Raw genomic sequence first — 21,690 nt, forward strand, 5'->3', positions numbered from 1 at the left:
TTAAATTTTGGGTCGCATTCCTTGATATTGGTACTTTTGTACTTTCGATGACGTTTATTAAGTGGAAACCGTATTTTCGTAACTTCTATTATTTATGTAAAAGTTACTTTTTTTAGTATTTCTTTTTGGTGGTTTTCTTGTGCAATTATTATTTTGGTGTACATCACGTTAAATTTTGGGCGTTTTGAGGGCTATGGAGTTAAGTCGGATGTTGTAATTGTCCAAAGTAGGAGGCTGTTCGAATGCTCATTAAATTTTGAGTCGCATTCCTTGATTTAATTTTTATTTTATTGTACCATTTGTGTGGTACTTTTGTACTTTCGAAAAAAACAGATTTTCGTTACATTTGTTCCTTTTTTTAAGTATTATTTTTTTTATAGAACACGTTAAATTGCGGGCGTTTTGGGTCGCATTCCTTAATTCTTTTAACCGTTTACTTTATTTATACATACATTTATTATTTTGTGGTACTTTTCTACTTTCGACACGTTTATTAACCCTAAAAAAAGATTTTCATAACGTTTGTTTTTTAAGCAAGTTCCTTTTTTTAACTATTTCTTTTTGGTAGGTTTTTCTTATACAATTATTATTTTGTTGTACATCACGTTAAATTCCGGGCGTTCTTAGGGCTATGGAGTTAAGTCGAATGTTTTAAGTGCAAAGTAGTAAACGGCCGGCTTTGAACGAAGTATTAGAGGCCGACTTTGGCCTAGATAGCGTCAGTACTCCATCGATTACGCAGACCCTGGCATTCGCCGTAGCCCAAATCCTTCTGGCCAAACGTCCGCCCGTGATCCGATGTTCCGGGTCCATATGTCACTGCAAATTGGCCTGAGGCATCCGTCAGAAGCCTACCCCGGATTTGGACAAGATCGAAATTTATCCGGCCTTGGCCATGGCCAAAGGCGAGGTGGGGCCAACTTCCTTGAAATTCTTGCACCTCGGCAACTCCGAAACCGTTGGCCTAGGCCGCGTTTTCCCGCTTCGTAACAATCAATACTTAACAATAAAAAAGGAAAATAAAAAACAGATATATTTCAAGTTTTTTCTTTATTTTCCAATTTTGATTATGGAATGAGACCATGACCCACCCCACCCCCCTTACCCCTATAAGCGCGTAAATTGACAGGAGCGAGACCAGTAAAATTTATTGGGTATGATGACAGTTTAATCAAGTCGGGTATTACTTGAATTACCTAAATTTCCCGTGAGAAGAAAGTTTTTCTAAAATTTTCCATCTCGAAAGCCGAGTTTCTAAAATTTTCGAAGGTAAACTGCTATTCGAGAGCCTTGATAAAAACAGTCCTTCTCAATATCAAAACAGGATTAGTTATTAATTAACGAAAAATTAACAAAGATATACTTCATTTCATTAACAATTTAAATTAATGATTATTTAGAGATCGTGAGATGCGGTCTGGTGTGATGTAGGTTTAGAAAAACATTTTCTTTATCGTGCCATCGTTTCGAGCTTCATTGAGAACATCTTCAGGGCCTGGGATTTAGCCTCAACACGACACACAATAATGACACATCTACACAGAAAACAAACTCTTTGAGCCCTGAAGATGATCTCAGTGAAGCTCGAAACGTGGCACGATAAAGTATGTTTTTCTAAACCTACATCGAACAGATCGCATCTCACGATCTCTAACGAATCATATATCATAATATTCTAAATTTTTCTTTCTTCAGATTTGCGATCTGTTTCCAATTCTGTGAATTGTTTCTTTATATCATTGTGATGTCTGTCAGAAGTGTTTGAGTAATTTGCTATGTTCAGTGTCAGGGATATAAGCTGGGAAAGGCAGGCACAGTTAAGAGTCATATATTATTTGCCTTTGATTACTCGTGAAAAATTGTTATTTGTAAGACGTTTATTTGATCAAATCAAATCCAGGTAATATTGTGTATACTGTGACGTCTTAAAGTTTGTCAAAACCAAATACGTTATCCGTGAGATTGTGAACTCTTCCCCGCTGGACCTTGACATATTCTGCGGTAGCCTCGGTGCCGCACGCATGTGGGCTTACCTGGAGAGATGCAGGAAGCGATGTAAGGCTGTTTGGCAACAACAGCCTTGGTCGTGCCTTTTAAAAAACAAGGCTGTCTCTCCTATCTTTTGAACCTCACCCTATCCCCACTCGGGCGATAGCGGGCTCATTAAACCGGCCAGACAAACAAAGCTGTATATCAACATTTCCTTTGAATTACGTTTTAATAATTTATGCCGTTGATAATTGTCCAAGTATGACCCGGAGGGTGAGAAGTCATTAGAGGAGGGGAATCGCAGCGCGACCCCTGTAAAAAAAATTTAGCCTAGTTTTAAAAAGCTCTTGTTAGTTGAATTAAAAACAGAAATGTAACTTTCCCTTTTTTTTACCGGTTCTGTACCGTGTAGAGTACGTGCGCCCGGCTCACACGGTCAACTGATCACACAGTAGGCCAAAGATCTACGGGGCGTTGAGCAACTTCCGGTCAATTCCCGTCAGCAGTGATCAACTTCTGCGCAACAGCTCTTAACAATGGGCGCGGGCGAATGGGTCCGCTCGGTCTGGTCGAGGCAAACCTTCAATGTCCTTTGACATTGAAAATGTTTTCGAACTTGAATATTCATTCATTTGCCCTTCTATTATTCATATGCTTATGCCCCGTATTAATTATCATTTGAACAGTTACGCCCTCACGGATATAAATCATTAAAACAAAACAAAAAGCATACTACTGAACTAAAAATTGACCAAGTTTATTTAAGTTTTATTCATAATTCTCTGTCTATAGCTGCCATTTAATCTCTTTTATCTCCAAACACAAATTAACAGTAATTAATAAATTCTCCGATTCGATCACCATCTATATAATATATTAAGATACTAAAAAGAAAAACAAAACGTGAGGTATCAATGGTATTGTCCCCCGCACGCTCTACATAAGGAGCCATGTCGACACAGCTTAAAATGGGGCACGGCATTCGAGCAAAACCTGCCCCTATGATAAAGATTTCCAAGCTATCTGTCGTTTAATCCCTTAAATTATAAATAACTTTTAAAAACCTGTATGTATTTAATGTTTTTCAGTTTTAACAAATATAATCTTAGATTTTAGATATGATTTAAACGGATTTGCAAACAAAATACTTTTTACTCAATTAGTATTTTCTGTTTGCGGGGAGTGGAGATAGTTTTACTTTCTAATTTTTAATTGCCTTGTTAAATAACTGCAAAGTAATGGGGATTATAACTTGTTTGACACTGTTATCAGATAAGTCCGCAAGGAAAATTTTAAATATGTCTGTGTAAATCCAGACGATTTAAGCAAAAAAAAAACCTTGACAATTTGTTTATAGTGTTCTTGTTTGAAATTAATTTAAAACGTCTTACATATCTGTAATCAATCATTTGTGGTTGAAATTTTGCTAACCTGTTATTCAATCTGAACATCACGCAAAGTTGTAACAAAATGGAGGCAAATTGATTCAAGATACGTGACCGATTGACAATAAATGTCTAAGGTAGTTAAGCTTTACTTTTAGGTTTAAAGTTCTCTTTGTCTTCTATTTTTCCATTTAAAAAAAATTGTCAGGATAAACAAACCATCAGGGTGATGGATTACATATTAACTGGAATTGAAGCAACGCATTATGATCAAGGAAGTGATGGGCGGTTGGTTAAGGGGCATCCATCTGCCACGAATACATTAATAACCTGGACCTGTTGATCTCAACCCTGGTGAACAATCTTAATTTTAAAGACGTCCATACTGTCTCGGGGGTCTAAATATAAGCAAACTTTAGGGGTATTCATGCAAACTGTGCTGACAGTGTTAAAGACGAGAGGTTTTGTAACACAGAGTTCAAACGACTTGTTTTCTGTTAAACATTATGCTATTTTGTAAGCTCTTTTAATGTTAGGCTTTGTTTTATTGCTTAAGCATTTTACATTTAGACAAAATAATCTAAAAAGAAAGAAACCAGTTAGATTAAGAAAGGAAAGATCAGAAAGATAATTAAAGTAGATTTTCATCTTGGGTTTTTAAACAGATAATGTAGCAACTCTTTCTTTTTACTTCTCTTTATTATTAAAAAAAAATCAGTAATAAATTAACACCATTATATTTCGTAGTCTGATTGACAAATAATTTCTTTCAATTAATTAATCTTTATGTAAAGTATTGGTTGAAATGAAAAAGCTAGTGTCACGAGCGGGATTCGAACCCAGGACCTTCGTCTCATACGCCGCTGCTTTAACCACTTGAGCTAGGGTGACTTCGATCCACTCGGACACCAACTCCCCACTTCAACCTACCTTTCGAATTTTTCTCCTTTTTTGTCATTTTTCAATTGTCGTGTAATCAGGATTCGATTCTCGGCGACAAATGAAATGGCTTCGGAGAGCTCTTAGTATACTTCGATTTACTTATTAAATCCATTATATTTCGTGGCCAAATAACTTCTTTCAATTAATTAATCTTTAGGTAAGGTATTTGTTGAAATGAAAAATGGCAAAAAGGAGAACAAAATTCGAAAATTGGTCGAAATAGGTAGTTGGTGTCCGAGTGGATCGAAGTCACGATAGCTCAAGTGGTTAGCGCAGCGGCGTATTGAGCCGAAGGTCGTGGGTTCGAATCCCGCTCATGACACTATCTTTTTCATTTCAACCAATACCTTACATAAAGATTAATTAATTGAAAGAATAAATTAACAGCTCGTAAGACCTATGAATAATCTCCCTGAGCACGTTAGCACACTTAGCAGATGAAAATTTCGAAAGGTCGTTCATGTATATTCGGACTAGTCAATACATCAATAGTAAAATTTAACACAATACCCTAATTGTTGTTAGCTTAGACTGTTAGGCCACTGTTTACAGTAGTTTGATGTTGTGAGATGTCTTAAGGGCAGTGAGATGGCCTTCAGCTTGATACTCTAATTATTTTCGTTCAGTCTATCCTCGTTGTTTTGATCTGTCAGTCTTACCACATCTTATAGCTCAGTAACACATTTAACATGATACAACGGTTGATTGATGAATACTCTAATTGGCAATGTTCATTTAGACTGACACTATTGACAGCAGTTTAATCAAGTGAGATTTTCTTTCCGATCATTTTCACTCTGCCTAGCGCTGTTTTTCGTCTTTCAGACTTACAGATTTTACCAGCACAATAACGCTTTTAACACAACGGTTAATATCCTAAGTATCTGGGAAACGTGGTGGTTATTTTTTTCTTCAAAAATCGTCTCATTTCTTCCTCATCAGTTAGAGTGGTTCAGTACGTATCCGCGTTCTTTTACAGTCCATTTTTGAAGCAAAGCGTTGGCATTTTCAGACACCTGTGGATATGACCTCTACCCTAATCAGTACCCTCTGTTGACAATAACCTTTTTGCGAGAATTCTTTTGAACTGTATTGACAAAAATTGTTCAAATAATCTGTATATTGAAGAAAAGCTTGATTAAAATCCCTACTAACTGTACAGTACAGTAACAGTACTGTACAGCACTCTCTGTTGACAATAACCTTTTTTGCGAGAATTCTTCTGAATTGTATTGACAAAAATTGTTTAAATAATCTGTAAATTGAAGAAAAGCTTGATTAAAATCCCTACTAACTTTATTTAGGTTCTTTCATACTACTTACGTCGATAACACGAACCTTATCGTTTTTAACTTGCTCGACCTTATTTCTTAACCTTGCAACTTGACCCTGTTTATTTATTTATTACTATATAAACTTAAAACTTTGGCATTTTCAGAGAAAAAGGGTTGTGAGAAGGTCGTTGAAGAAGTAGAAAGACACTCGTTTGTCGACGTGTCGGTCTTTTTGCCGAAAGCTCGTCCGACCGAAGCCCTCATCGAAATTAATAAGTTGAGCGTCATGTTTCGGTCGGCTCGACAAACACTGAGTAGTGATTATGGTTAATGGTTTTGCCATGTATGCCAACACAATGAAACGTTAGTAACCAATGTCATAAGTTTCATTACTATTATTTTTCTTTAACCTTCTTTCCTTGTAGTCTTTATAATTAATCTTAGAAAACGTAGAAAAATAGTTCTCTTTTCTTGAATTCTTTATTATTTATTTTATTTATGAACTCAATTCGGGGTCTATTTTACTAATTTGAAACTTGTAACTGTACGTTTTCAGAGAAAAAAATTTGTATAGGAGGGATCGAAAGGTTGCTTGGGTCGCAGAAAATATCATTGAATGACTCGGCAACAATTTATCCCGAATTGTCCGCGTGTCTTCATGATGTACTTTCTGCCGCAGGCTGGGTGGAGCAGCTGTCGCCCTCCGCCTCCCTGTCGGACGCCTGTTCCTGGAGGTCCGGCACTCCTTCGCCTCCCCTCAGCGAGTCCGCCCCCAACTGGTTTTCCGCCTCCGACGAGGGCATCGGCCTCGACGACGATTACGACGAACTGCCGAAGAAAAAAAAAGCGGTAAGTACAAGCAAGCAGTCCTTGAACCTTAAATCAGTCAGATTCTAAACAATAAACACAAAAACAAAACAAAAAAAATTATCTACGCTTTTTTTTATATTTCTCACAAAAACATACGCGTAGATGATCTCTCGTAATTGTCAAAACAAGCGAAACCGATCTTATCTTGAAAGTAAACACCTGCAGACAGGAAACAGAAAGAATTTAAAATGTAAATCTGTATCGTTGTAAGGTTTCTTTTTCATGAACACTAATACAATAATATTATATTAGTTAATATTATATAAAGACAAACGGACACATTTATGAACAAAATTAAACAATAGAATTTAGTACTGATATTTATCTTCAATTTGTCATCGAAATTAATTATTTCACACTTCAACACGGCATTGTTTCATGGATATTGTCTAGATTACTGTATAAATCAGGACATCGCAGAATGAAACACACATACACATGCACAGCAGACAATCAGATGCACTTAAAATGAGTAATGGAGGTATCGTTTTATGGAGGGAAAGCTCTCGCTCTCTCTCTCTCTCTCTCTCTCTCTCTCTCTCTCTCTCCTTCTCCTCTCTCTCCCTCTCTATCTCTCCTCTCTCTATCTCTCCTCTCTCTATCTCTCGTCTCTCTCCCCTCCTTGTCTTTTAATCTTTCTTTGTTTATCTTCACCTCTCCATTTTTTCTACCTGTCCCCCTCTCCAAATCCACATTACTACATAAATTACATATATTTCTCACTTTCTCATTCTCCATCAATTTCTCAATTCCTACCGATTTTTTCTTTCTGTTCGTTCTTTCTTTATTACTGCCTTATTTTTTCTTCCTTATTCGCTTTCTATCTCCTCCCCCTCTCACTCTCTCCCCATTTACATACTTCATTTGACATAAGTGAACTATACTAAGTAAGTAGAATGGCAAATGAACAAGCTGAATTAAAAATGGTCGATAACCAAATCTATCGATTTAGGGGAACTTGGAAAAATGATTTTCTCACATAAAGCATAAATTAGGACATAATACATAACATACATTTACAAGCATCCAGCCACAATGTGTACGTTTTTTAAGTGTAAAAAGTTGTGGTTAAGGTGTAACGAATTTTCTTTCCTTTCCTTCCCCCATGTCTTAGCGATCACCGATAAGCCTAGTTGTTACAGACTTATCCTAAAGTTAATTATTCCGGGATTGAAATGGTAGGTTATTCAAAGTTGTAAAACTTTCATGATGCCGGCGTTACTTTATAAACTAAATTTGACTTGAATGAAGTAACTGTAAGTAAGTGGGATTGAAAACGGCCAAGTTTTCTTCGGATTTTTTTGTGATTAAAAAATCAATCGATAAATCCGATTAGACGCCTCCTGTATACAATTTTCCTACATTTCATCCATTAAATTCAAAGGGGGGACATTTAATGAAAGAAACATTTTTTTACTGACCTTATTGTCAGAATGATAATTTTAAAGTACGTATGAGTAATGTAACGACATTAGTGGAATAACTGAGAAAAAACGACATTTCTATGAGCTTCTAAATTGCCTTAACGTTTAATGATGAAATTTTCTAAGCTTAATTAGTGGACAAAATCGTAGAGTGCGATATCGAGAATTTTTTGGGAATAGATTTTTTTGCTTAGTAATCCCCTTAAAGATCAGAAATCAGACAGCAAGAGGAAAGAACCTGGCGATATTTCTTCGATAACCCCTAGGTCGTCAGAACGGATTATAAACAATTTAATACGGAGGATCAGCGATGATGAAACCATGTTGGTGAAAGTTTTTTTAATATATGTTCATTCGGCGCGATATTCTTCCTAGGTTCTCTGCGTTAAGCCGTTATAATTCGTATATTTTCTAGATACAATTAGAGATAACTTTTTTTAATCTTTAATCATTCAAATTTGTGGGATTTTTATTCATTACTACATAGTTGGTTTTAATTTTTTTGCAAAGTATGGTTGAGTTGAAAAATTAGCGTCACGAGCGGGACTCGAACCCACGACCTCCGTATCGGTAATTTTTCAACACAACAATCCTATGCATAATAATTAAGGCTTTGGTCATTAGGACCAACTAAAACATATGGTAGGTTAATAATATATACACCTAAGTAATCGTATTATTTTCCCATACATGGTTTTGTATAATAAAAAATATGTTTAAGAAACATTAAGTTGCATACATCTACATGTATGTTACATAGGTGAATTTTTATTTGATCAATGGCTTGTCCGTTCCCGAAAAACAATGTTTGGGCAGGTTGGTAACGGAAACGCGAGTTCGTTATCCTTTGCGTCAAGTCGCCCAACGTATTCTGAACCCGATGGCAATGACCTGCAAGCACGGTAGCCGTGACTCTAAATTGTGTACCACTCGAGGTAAAAAAGAGAAAAAAGAAAAGAAAAGCCGATTCCTAGAATTACCTCGTCCCCTCCGCCTAATCGATTCCCAGGGGCAATTTGAATTCGATTTAGTTAATTTTTCCCCATTGCTATAGTTCATAGCCGGGCCGGGAAAACTCGCGGTGCTTTGCTCCCGCTTTGAATATATAGTTTTGAGTATTGAAAAGTTTCGATCACTTCCGGTCCGCACAATCTTGCTGTTCATTACGTTGAAAGATGCCTTTAAACGCCATCTTTAGAGGAAAGAACGCGAGGAAACGCTAACCAGAGATGTGTCAGACACATTACATCAAGTTACTTATAACTATAACTTTTAATTACTTTATAACTAAAATCACGTTTGATGGATTTGCTGAATTCACATTTATTGCAGTCCAGCATAAATTAATAAATAAATAAAAAGTTCTTTTTTAATATGAAAAAATATAAGTAATTATAGTTTTATTATCAAGCATGCATTAATTTTATGTTACATAATTAAAATAAAGCATAATTTAAACAAAGTGTCTTTCTGTTTCGTTCTTGCTTTCTTTCTCACTCATTCTCTTTCTCTATATTTCTACTCTCTTTCTCATTCATTTCTTATCGCCATCTTTACCTCAATCTAACCATCAATCTTTTTTTATCTATCTCGCATTCTTGTTCTCTACCTCTACCTATGTTATGTTTTTTTGTAGTTACGTTTTTTTCGTTATCACTCTCCTTGTCTTTTAATCTTTCTTTGTTTATCTTTACCTCTCCATTTTTTGTACCTCTCTCCCTCCCCAAATCTACATTACTACATTAATTACATATATTTCTCACTTTCTCATTCTCCATCAATTTCTCAATTCCTACCGATTTTTTCTTTCTGTTCGTTCTTTCTTTATTAATGCCTTATTTTTTCTTCCTTATTCACTTTCGATCTCCCCCCCTCTCTCTTTATTTTTGTATATTTTTTACCCTTTCTCATCAATCTAAATATGTCCATCCAGTTTCTCAATTTCTACCGATTTTCTTGTTCTTTTTTTTCTCTCTCAATTATTCACCTTTCCTTGTATCTCTATCTATATATTTTGTGACAAAAGAGATGGTTGAATTGAAATCTCTTCCTTACTTAACAGTCTCTCTTTCTCTCTCTCTCTCTCTCTCTCTCTCTCTCTCTCTCACACTCATCTCCCTATTTTCTATCTTTTTCTCTCTTCATTCTCACCCTGAATAGACTGTTCCACCCCTAACTGTTCCACCCTGCATTTTTAATTGAATTGGGGAATCAATTTAATTCAAATGGAGGACTTTTTGGGTGAAACACATAGTAGGAAATTTTAGCTAAGTTTTGATCATACAGTATCACTAATGTATATAATTAATTATAAAAAATGTTATTTACCACAATAGAATATTGGATTGGATAATTTTTAATTTTATTGTTTCGTGGTCCGCTTGACCAAATAAATTATTTTCAATTAATTTAGGTTTTGGTCGAGATAAAAGTCACGATAGCTCAAGTGGTAGAGTAGCGGCGTATCTAGCCAAAGATCGTGTGTTCGAATCCCGCTCGTGACACTGACTTTTTTATCTCAACCAATACCTTAATAAATTGAAAATAATTGTTAATGTTTATTTTTGGTATGATAAACGCCTAGTTATTTAATTGTGCATTGAACCCCTTTAACTTAGGTTACAAAAAAGAAATAAAAAGTTTGAGCTTGTCTCACTCGTAAGAGATCAGTGTTTAATAAATATGCAATTTGAATAAACCCCTCTGATCACGTCTGGGTCCTCCTAGTCACGCTTTTTCTTCTCCATAATTTCCTCAAGACATTTGTGAATTTAATACTAACGGTTTACCATTTAAATTTTAAATCCATCGTATCCGCCCATCTTTTATGGCAAACAAGAATTAAAACCACTCTGTACGTTGAACGAAATAAACTGTAAAATCCAGGAAATTTTAATTTCGATCCTTACAAAAGCGGTTTACATTGCCTGGCGTTATTTAAATTAGATCCACCGTTAATTTACATCCAATTTAATGAAGTGTTGTGTTTAATTTGCATTATTCTGGTCTTAACATTGTTAACCAAAATTGTTACTGTATATTCAATCCCGCGATCACTGCTACAAGATCTGTTACAATTTCTCCTGGTAATAAGAAAAATAATAAATAATAAAAAAGATATTTCCGGTTTATGACAAACACATAATCTTCCTTTAGTACATAAAGTTTTTACGGCTTTCGTCTACAAAGAGAGGTGTAAGTTACAGCTCATTTATGATCAAATCTAGTCTTTTATATCAGAAACACGGATCTGTGAGTCTTGTTTGGTTTAAAATCCGGCAGCTTTGTTTGTTTTGTAAAAGCTGTAGTTTACTTTCGAATTGATTTTGACATTTAAAACACTTTATTTTACGACAAACCTACTTTTTACGTTACGGTCATTAAATAGTTCTAAAAAAAACTTTTTCGTAGTATTTTGATGGTTTGATAAATCCTCAATCATAAAAATTGAAATGACGTTCAATTACAATTATATTAGGAAGAAAAACCACATAGCCTTTGAATAGATCCAGGTTATTTGTCCGAAGGAAAATACAGTTTTTGTTGTTTTTTTTATTAAAGGAAGAAAATCTAATAAATCTCTAGGAACAAACATGATGTCGGAAAACGGATTTCACGCTTTCCCCCGTGACAATTGCAAAACAATTGAAGTTTTGTATCGGACTACTTTCCTTTCCGTTTTACAGGGGAAAAAATAAAATCTTCCTCATTTTAAAGAAAAAGGTTTATTTTTGTTATAAATTTATAATGTAGTTCCTGTTCAGTACCAAGGTGTAAACATAACGAGGAAAAACGAGCCAAATAAAGCGCAATAAAACGCTTTTGATCGCTGTCCATGGAATACTCTCAGATGGACAAATTGCTATTTCTGTGGACCATAAACTATGTATCGGACATGTTTTATCATTAATAATTAAATTTTCACGTTTTATATGTCTGTTCATGAACTTCCTTCTGTTCTGTTTACTTTATTTATTATATTTTTATTTCAAAATTATACAATGGTTTATACATGGCAGTCGGTATTACTGTCGAGTTTGACAGTTCTCCGTTGGTTGTCTTTTTCGAATAAAACGTTGAGAGAAATTTTGTTATTGCTTATTCACACTTGAAGCAATTTGTTGTTTATTCGAGTTTATCGACTTTGCGATTCGGTGCGTAGGCGAGTTGTTATTTGGCAATAAAATTTAATTTTTATTCGACTGTTTTTCGTGTTAACTTGTTTTTCCCCTCGGGTAATTTTCCAGGTGCCGTTCTTGTTTTACGGTGGCGTAGAACGCTCGACCGGTACGCTTCGTATGCATCGTATATATAATTAATCGCAAAGCGACGGGAAGAGGAAACGGAAGCGGACGGTCTAAAACCGGAGGGTGGGACGCAGCTCATGTAGAAAAATCAAAATTTCAATATTAAATTCTCTGTGTATGGTTAATCCTCTGAAAAAAAAAGCATTTTGATCTAGAAAATCCGGATCAAGTTAAAAAAACGGTCGTTTTGGTACATCACGTTACATCTGACAATTGGGCTCTCATTTCATGAATTACTCTTCTTTTTTCTTTTCTCTTCAATCAATTTTCAACCTGACGAAAATGGATCCGTTTATTTCGCTGTTTCTGTCCTAATTTTGATATCTTCTTTTCTCCACATTAAATACTTAACACACCTGGTTCAACAATCGGCCATAATTTTAAGAATTACTCCCTCTCTTTTAATGTCAATTCAGCATTCTGTCAGAAATATGTCTATATTTTGCTCTTTGTTCTCACATTTCCGAAAGGTTTTTTCACTTACTATAATTAAGTTTTAGTATGTATTGTTAGTGACTTAATGCTTTTGACATTTCTGGGCTTTATAGTAATATATCTGATTTTCTTTGTTATCCGCTCATTTTTTTCTGTAAGAGATTTTTTTTAAATTTCTGTTTATCATGTTTATCCTGTTACTGTTTTTCTTCTTCGACACTATTTTTAACTTTATTTCTTTATAATTTTATTTGGAGATCGTGAGATGCGGTCTGGTGTGACGTAGGTTTTAGAAAAACATTTTCTTTATCGTCCCAACGTTTCGATCTTTATTGAGATCATCTTCAGGGCTCAAAGTGATTGTTTTCCGTGAGATGTGTCATTCTTGTGTGTCGTGTTGATAGTGCCGACGACACCCAAGAATATGACACATCTCACGGAAAACAATCACTTTGAGCCCTGAAGATGATCTCAATAAAGATCGAAACGGTGGGACGATAAATAAAATGTTTTTCTAAAACCTACGTCACACCAGACCGCATCTCACGATCTCCAAATAATTATTAACTAACGGTCACTAAACACCACACGTTTATAAAATTGCTTAATTTTTTAAAAATGGTGTTGACACTGGGTTTGTTTCGCTGTATAGCGGCTTTTCCAGGATCCCCTAGAGGTTTGTACTCTTGTTTTTAGTTTTCGAGGTGAAAGTTAATTTCCGTGAAGCTTCACCGTCGGCTTTCCAGGGAGGACGAGCGGCGGGCCAAAGATCGATTCACTACCATTCACAACCCGAGCTTTTATCCGTTCCGAGTCCCATTTCTTATTTATATAATTACGCCCAAGTTGAAAGATGGCGTGTTAAAGATAAAGTGCTTTGTTATAGCTCTTCTATGATTATGTTATTAACTTAGTTAAGTTTTTAAAGAAAATACCACGTGACAAATGTATGCCGTAGAATGGACTCCTTTGTTCGATCCAACCGGGAATAAACCAAGGACGTACGAGAAATCGTACCAAAGGGGCTTCGAAAGCCCGTTTAGAGGCTTTAGTGATCTGATCGAAAGCTTAAAACACCGTACGAATAAATAATTTCTTCCTTGATTATTTAACAATCCTTCAATTTTGGCTTCTTTTCGAGGGAAGAAATATTAAGATTGATGTTCTGTGTACATTTTAGAAAGTGAAGTTTTTTGAAAAAAGCTTTTAAAATAATTCCAATTTTAGCATTTACACCGAGGTGAGGCCGTCTGTCAGGAAAATATTTTCTTATAGAGGTTTAACGAGGTAGAAATTAACAAAATTTTCTTTCGAATGATTCTAAACGCATCAAAGAAAACCTTGAACGGTTTTAAACCATTAGATAATTAAATTGTCGAGAAAACAAAATTGTTAAGACTTTTCTTTGGTAATTTAAGTTCCTCCTAGGAATGCCTTTCTTCATTTTACCCATTTATTGTAATATATGCTTATAGGGTTAAGCACTTCTTATTGTGCACTGTGAGTTTATGGGCACTTATAAATCTTTGAAACAACTGCGGCTTGAAAAATTCGTAGAATTTTTTATGCCTTATGGAATACCGTTGAGAAAATTTTATAACAGAACGTAATCGGCTTTATCAGGCCTTGCCGTTTTTTCTCGTACAATTTTAAATCAACAATATTACTTTACTTATTAATTATATTATTCTTAATTATATAATTACTCAATTAATTATACGCAATTTTGTCGAAATGAAAAAATATGTGTCACAGGCGGGATTCGAACCCAAAGCCATGTGTTGGCATCCCATCCCGCCTGTGACACAAATTTTTCATTTCGAGAAAATTGTATATAATTAATTGAGTAATTATATAATTAAGAATAGGCTGATTAAATTAACAAAAAATTTATTACTTATTATATAAAAATACCATTTGAAAGCGCATTGTGAGAAGTCACCAACGAATAGATTTCTACTTTTTTAAAATATTAATTTCTTTTAAATGGACTTTATTTGTATTTTGTAAACCTTGCAGAGTAACTTACGAATCAGCATGACTAGTAACATGTGAGAACACCAGCTAGTAACCTAGTCTCTAAGATAAATAACCTAGTCTATAAGATCTTTTCATGTCCTTAGATTTATTTTCTTCGTTCTTCTCAATAATAGATTATTTTTCTTATTAGCGCTCAAAATATACACATTTTTATCACTGTCTTTTTATCAGAGCTGGCTTAAGTTGTCTAGGGGGTGCCTGCTAATAAAGGGGTTGATTTTGTCGTCCGCAGATCCTTTAATAACTGTTGGCACGTCAGGGTTTTCCGCATTTCCAACATACCAAGGAAAAACCTGTTGTGAACTTTTAATTTTTGACCTAGATATAGGTACATCCTTTTTTAAACGCAGAGTTTAAAGCTTGTTAATGATATTTTTCATAAAATTTTCCGAGTTTATTTTTGCATAGGTTTGAATAATCTTTTTCGTAGTAATTAATCGTATGGGAGAAGTGGTGTATGGTCAGTCATACGTGCTGGAACAACGGTTTACAGGTTTTAAAAAAACAGTCACTAGATATTCCTTTTCCGCCTATTTATTTCTTAGGAGACTTGTATTATCCAACACAGGTGGAAATGTGTGAGAATAGAATTTAAAGGTGGCAGTTACGTAAGTTGACGTTCGGGTCGGTTGTTCTGGAGATCGATAGTTGAAAGATTCCAGTGTGTGATAGGTCCGTGGCCAACAAAAATAAGATATACATGCGAAGATCCGACTTTCCATTCCAGTTTTTGTTTATATAACTCGTACATTATATTTCGCTGCGTCCCCTTTGGTTGAGAAATCGTGTGGGCGACTTTTATCGGTTTGGCAATTCGTTTGCTATCGACGGACGAACCTTGACCCTTCGCCGGTTTTGAACACCGAATTCTCGCCGTCGTCGAGTTGAAGTGTTAAAAACAAAACGTAAGGGCGAGGTTTCGTGTATTTCTGGGTTTGTGACCGTTTAAGGTTTGAAATCGATACGCGGAAGAGTGTGAGAACGTGGAAATACGGTCCTGAGGGAAACCCGGAAACGTGCGAAGCCGTTTTCACCGGGTGAGGAGGAACGGTGCCGGTTTTTGTTGTATTTCTGTGGGCGTGGTTATGGATCTATTGTCAAATATCAAGTTGCTCAAGAGCCGGAGCTGGCCGTGCCGGTTGTTGTTGGTGGGGGCGTTGGTAGAAGGGGTCGAGCGTGACCCAGTTTTAGCAACTCCAACGTTGCTGGTGGGGGTTTAACCCAATTCGGAGGGACCCTATTTCGGCCAGGGTCCGTTGGAGGGGGTTAAAGCGGTGCGTGTACACCTATATTTAGCGGGTCGGAAGTTGCACACTTCCTTTTGGCCCAGGTAAACCAAATTTGGTCGACGAGAGTTTTTCTTTCACCGACGTCTCCGTCAATCTCGCATAGTTGTGACTCATGGATGAGTACCGGCGGATCCACGTCTGCCCTACTTTTGCCCTCTCCCTCGCCAATCGTTAAGCAATATGAATGAACGTAAAGGTCACAATTGGCCCGATGAACACTGCCGGAGTATTGGATTCCAGTTTGGACATGGCCCACTCACATAACCCAGCATCTCTTATTTATAAAAAGAACAAAAGATTGTAGCCAAAAGCGAAACACTATAACTGAACTTGGGAACTAAGCCTAGTATCATTTCGCGGGTTTAATATCAATAAACTGCTAATTAAAGCTAAAAAGTCTCAAAAATGTTACTAAAACAACTAAACCCAATTGTTTTACGACCGAAAATTGAAACTATGATTGCACATTGAGAATACAAAACCTGGACAGTTGATATAATTCATCGACTTTGAACGGGAAAGTCTTGTACAACTGGTAAAGTTTAAAAACATATGCCGCGAATCAGCTCTTCAAAACGTGTTTTTAATATCAAACATTTTACGTTGATTTCTATTGATAAACATGCTTGCTCAGAAATAATATGTTTGATGTATTGGAAAAAAATCGTTGATGTACAACGTTCAAAGAGCAGGATAGTAAATGTTTTTACGTTTGTTGTTTTCTCCCCTGGGTTTTCTTTCTTTTGTTTATGAAATCCTTGGTCATCAACGCCATTTTGCGCGTGTGAGCAAATAGTAAACACGGTTAAGCAAGCTGTTCAACCTCGATCTTGTAAATGCTGAAATTATTTGCAGAGGTGAAGCGGAAGCCTAGCCTTGAAACGCGCCAACAAAAATGGAAGGTGATCCGCTAACGACGAAATAATGTCACGTAGTGGTAATCCGCTGACTCGTCGATATTTATCAATTTTGAAGCTTTACCGATTTTCATTTAGGAACAGTCCATGACTACGTTTTCTTTAGGTCGCACAGTAGGCCGTCTATTTTTAAAAGTAAACAACGTTTTCATCTTCCCCTCCGCGAGAAAGTGGCCTAATCACGAGGGGAGCACGTTTGGTCTTCTTCAGTATACAAAGATCTCATACTGAATTAAGGCACAATGCGGGACATTATTTAGTAGAAGTTGCCAAGAAAAACAACCCGAGCACCCTTTTAGGCCTGAGTTTTGAAACTGAAGTATACGCCAATGTCTAAAATTGGATGGCGGAACTAATGAAAATATTTTTATTTGGATCCTTGATAAACTTCTGTTATTTTGCATTTGTTTGATAAATATTTATAAGAAATCAGGCCCGATATCTTTGTTTTATTGGTCGTTGTGATATTTGCCAAAACACTTTATGTACCGAAAAAAAGACTTCACAAATATCACCCGAACAGTGAAGATGACGAAATGCCGAAACGTGTTCAAAAATCAACGAGGATAGGCAGATCAGGATGACACGACTCTAACCATCAAACAATAGGCTTATCATTCACGACAGAAGAAAATCTGAACAAAATAACTGTTCATCGAGAATCATAGAATCAGTGAAATCATCCTTGGTCTGTTACAAATAACAGTCAACATATTGAAGAAATTAGGCGAATAATTTCAATTGCTTCGACTCTCGTTTAATTTTTATCTCTTGTACGATTCCGTTGTTTTCCCCTCGTTGTTCGGTCGTTGAATCGGAAGACCATGCCTCCTTATGAATTTTATAAGCCCAAGCCCAATTTATAAGGCTTTTAAAGCCTAAATACTCCGAGCGAGGTGATGTGTAAAATTGTAAAACTCTGATGTGTTAACTTGAGCCCCAGGCTAAATTTGTTAAAATGAAAGTTGAATACAAACTTTTAAAGACCCAACCCCCATTATTACAAAAAACAATTCTGATTTTTATTACCAGCGTGCCACTAATGAATGGACAAAAGTCCGAACACAGATACGATAAAACTCAGGACTTTCCCAACTAAAAAAAGTGTGATGATGGCGTACTATAGTTGATTTTTCCAATGTTAGTTGTATTATGCAACAGCTTAGTTGTTTGCTCAGTTATGTGTATGCTATTTCGCAATGTTCAATTTTGGCTCAGCTAAAAAAAAAATCAAAGGTTTTAAAACTTTCGCCGCTGTTACGCAATTCCATTCTTTATAATAATAATAATAATCCTGAAATAGTGAAGTTTTCGTACGGTCTGTGCATTGTTAAAATAATGATTCCGTATCGGCATTTCGAAACACCAACATAGAGCGAGGACCCGAGAAGTTTTTCTGTTATTATTTTAAATCTGAAGGCAGGTAATCATTTAGGTTAAAAACTAGAAATTAATTGATCAAGTACCGCCATTCTTCCTTCTAAAATCAAGTAAATTTTTATGAATTTATAACGGCAGCTATTTAAAAAAAGTTATATATAATTAAGGGAAAATCTAACATGTTCGTTTTTTATTACATTCCAAAGATTACTGCTTAGTTTAATCTGATTCTCCCTATGATGAGTAAAATTCTTAACAAATTTGAAAATTGTCTGCATTGTAAGAAATAATGACTGATTTCTTTATCAACAATTTTTAAAATCGTACACTGGGGCCCCAAGTTCAATTCTTGATCAGTATCGCAAAGGAATTATACGGTATATTTAAAATCGAATGGTTCCCCTGAGAAAACACGATAAAACAAAATTTTCCTAAGTCATACAAGAACGATGAAGGAACATAACCGGGTTCTTAAATTATTGCAGCTCGGTATCGGTCGAACGTATTTTCCCGATTTGCCAACTTAGATGGGTCGATGCCTTTCCCTGCTTCCTGACAACCGCTGAAGATTTGGGCAAGCCAAAACGCATTGGCTGGCCGAAACAGCGAGGATAGGTAGACCAACATGTTCAGACCAAAAATGACCAAAAAACATGTACAACAAACCTCAGCCAACTTCACAGGTAGCACGGTTTGGCACTAACAGTAGCCAAACGCCAGAGCTGGAATGCTGAAAAACGTCCGACAAAAACGAAAATAGCTTGAAAAAAGATGAAATTGTATAAATTGAAATATGGTTTTGTACGGAACTAATGCTGCAATATACTTATTTTCTAAATAACGAAACCAAGTTTAACAAGTACGTAAAGTGGGAAGGTGATAAGGCTCTGCTGCTTTGTAGTTTCATCGTTTTTTTTTCCTCACCCCGAGGGTTCGCAACAGCAGAGGTTATATCAACCCTCGAGTTGCCGGTGTTTTTGAAAAAAAAAAAAACATTTGTAAGTATGTCGGGTTCGAATGCAGGGCCGCTGGATTCGAACCCGGGACCTTTACCTTCAGTGATGAGCGCCGTGACAACGCCTAAACCGTTGCGGCCACCGACGCCCCCCACTGTGAATTTGAAAAGGGATCAAATAGCGAGAATGAACGGATCCAAATCAGCTTAACTGTATGCTTAAAGCTTGTTGCAGGTGGACATGAGAATTCGTGACAGGAAAGTAAAGCACTTTAATAACTCGTGTCGTCCATATAGGAAATGTTCCAAGATCGTTATTTAGTGTAGCTTAAAGAATCGTAAGTAAGCGTTATTCGGCCGACTTCCGGACTTGCGAATGAAAGTTTTCGCTCGACACATCGCATAGTCAAGGTCGTTCTGAGATAGACAAGTTCGTTAGAGACTTTTGCTCGAATTCCTAGATCGTATATCCTAGAAAGCCTGACGGCCTTGTTAGAAGATTGTCTTTTCAAGCCACAAATGGGCCGTGAGTCTTTTTCTCTTTTGTTTCACAGGAAAAGATTAATCGACGTTTCCCATGGTTCAGTAACTCCGGCAATCCCGTGTCAAAAGCCGATGGCGAGTTTGTCCACCCCTGAAAACACGATCGATTTACCGAACGTGTAGGTCAGGCGATAATGAACTTCCCGCGGTCGTAGTTGATCAAGGTAGAGTTCAAAAACATTAAACAACGGGCTGGCAAAAGGTTTCCTTTCCTTCGTTTTTCGCAATTGTACAAATCTCAACCTTTTTTCTCGATTGGGCAGCAGTTGAAGAAACTCCTGGGAGGAGGAAAACACGTTTTAAATGGTAGCGAAGACAAGGAGCCTTGTCGGACTTGAGCAGGAGGTCTCGCCCCAATTACGTGAATTTTGCATCACCCTTTCCGCAAATTTATCACTACGGGATTTGTGCAATTTTCTCCGCTTAAATTCCATCTTCGGTTTGGAAAGTGACACGCGGCTCCGTTACGTAAAGCTGTTTAAGTGCCACTCGTGCCGGTTCATATGGTACAAAAAAATGCACGAATTCCGTAAAGGTCCTTTTCACAAGACCCAAGTTGTATTTGTACTGAATTTACATTTTCAGTATTCACGTCAATTTTTCTCTTTCGACAGCTTATTAATATTTACAATAAAAAGGCAAACTGACAATGGGCCGGCGAAGATCTCTTGAATTAAAAGATATCTCTCTAAGAAAAAACAGTCTTTCGTATTGTATATTTGAGAAAATAAGTAGTGTGCACAAACATGAGACAAATTTCATAACATTACGATATGCTAAACGTGCTAAGGCGTCCAGAAAGGAAGGTTATTCACAGTTTTTGAATAAGAATGTTCACATGAGACAGACATCATGTTATATCATTAATATTACGACATGTCTTAGCTATTTTCCGTAAAATTAACTCTTTTTAATTTCAAATTAATCCTTTCTTTAAACCACTAAAAAGGCTTAGGAGATGGTATGAGATATAAACATGAAAAGTAAAATTTTGAAAATATTTTTATCAATTGGAAATAATTTGACACTCAGAAGACAATATGAAATTCACTTATAATTAAAATTAAATGTAAAAACAAATGATAGTTCTTTTTTTAATTCTCTCTCTCTCTCTCTCTCTCTCTCTCTCTCTCTCTCTCTCTCTCTCTCTCTCTCTCTCTCTTCGTCTCTTTCACTTTCTCTTTCTCTCTCTCTTCCTCTTTCTCTCTTTCCTTGTCGTGCACTTAAAAACCCTATGAAAATTAATTTACATTAAAATTATATAATGGTGGTTTTTAGACGACCCGGCTGAATTTCTCTTGAACCAATGACGCTATTTAAAAAAGTATTTAATATTTTTTAGTCTAGTTTCAAGCCCAGTTCAACTCCAAAATTTCAATTACGATCCTATTCATCCTGTCACATCATTTTAAAGGAATTTTTACGCTGAAAACAACGGTGCAATCGAATTTTAAATTGGTCAAAAATTACAAAGTTATGACGAAAGGTTTGGGGGAAAACAGTCATTTGTTTTGGTGTTTATTAATAACATTTCATGTTCGACCTGCCTGCCTTGCGTAAAGATGCAAAGATTTGCTCTTTTTAACCACCCTTCACCGGTGCTCAGAGCGATGCAGGCAGGGGAAATGGATTGACAAGCATTTTCTCACCTTTACCGCGTTCTTTAACTGAGGTTGGTGGGTTATGATAGGCGTAGACTCTGTTTTTAAATGGCCCCACAGAAAATAGTCAAGTGGGTTAAACGGGTGACCGAGGAAGCCAACAGTCGGGACATGAGGTCCTATCCACCTATCCCGGAAGTGACGATTCAAATAACGTCTCACTTGCAAAAAAATGTGTGGGGCATCCATCAAGCTGGAGAAACGTTCTTTGTTGCAGAGGAACATCATCTAATAGGGTCACCTCTGATGAGGACAAGAGTACGAAATTCTATTTTCCTC

General features: G+C 36.2%; 1 protein-coding gene across 2 annotated transcripts in view; it reads left to right on the plus strand.

The window, feature by feature from the left end:
- The window catches only part of LOC106664870 (zinc finger protein 395), a 95,310-nt gene that overhangs the window by 42,087 nt on the left and 31,533 nt on the right, over positions 1 to 21,690 (plus strand). For both annotated transcript variants that reach the window (XM_014390914.2, XM_014390915.2), the window contains one exon: positions 6,270 to 6,439. In XM_014390914.2, the coding sequence (XP_014246400.1) occupies positions 6,270 to 6,439 (170 nt within the window). The remainder of the gene's footprint in view (positions 1 to 6,269; positions 6,440 to 21,690) is intronic.

Source organism: Cimex lectularius, unplaced genomic scaffold (assembly GCF_000648675.2).
Source record: "Cimex lectularius strain Harlan isolate CLEC.00 unplaced genomic scaffold, Clec_2.1 scaffold137, whole genome shotgun sequence".
Classification (NCBI taxonomy): domain Eukaryota; kingdom Metazoa; phylum Arthropoda; class Insecta; order Hemiptera; family Cimicidae; genus Cimex; species Cimex lectularius.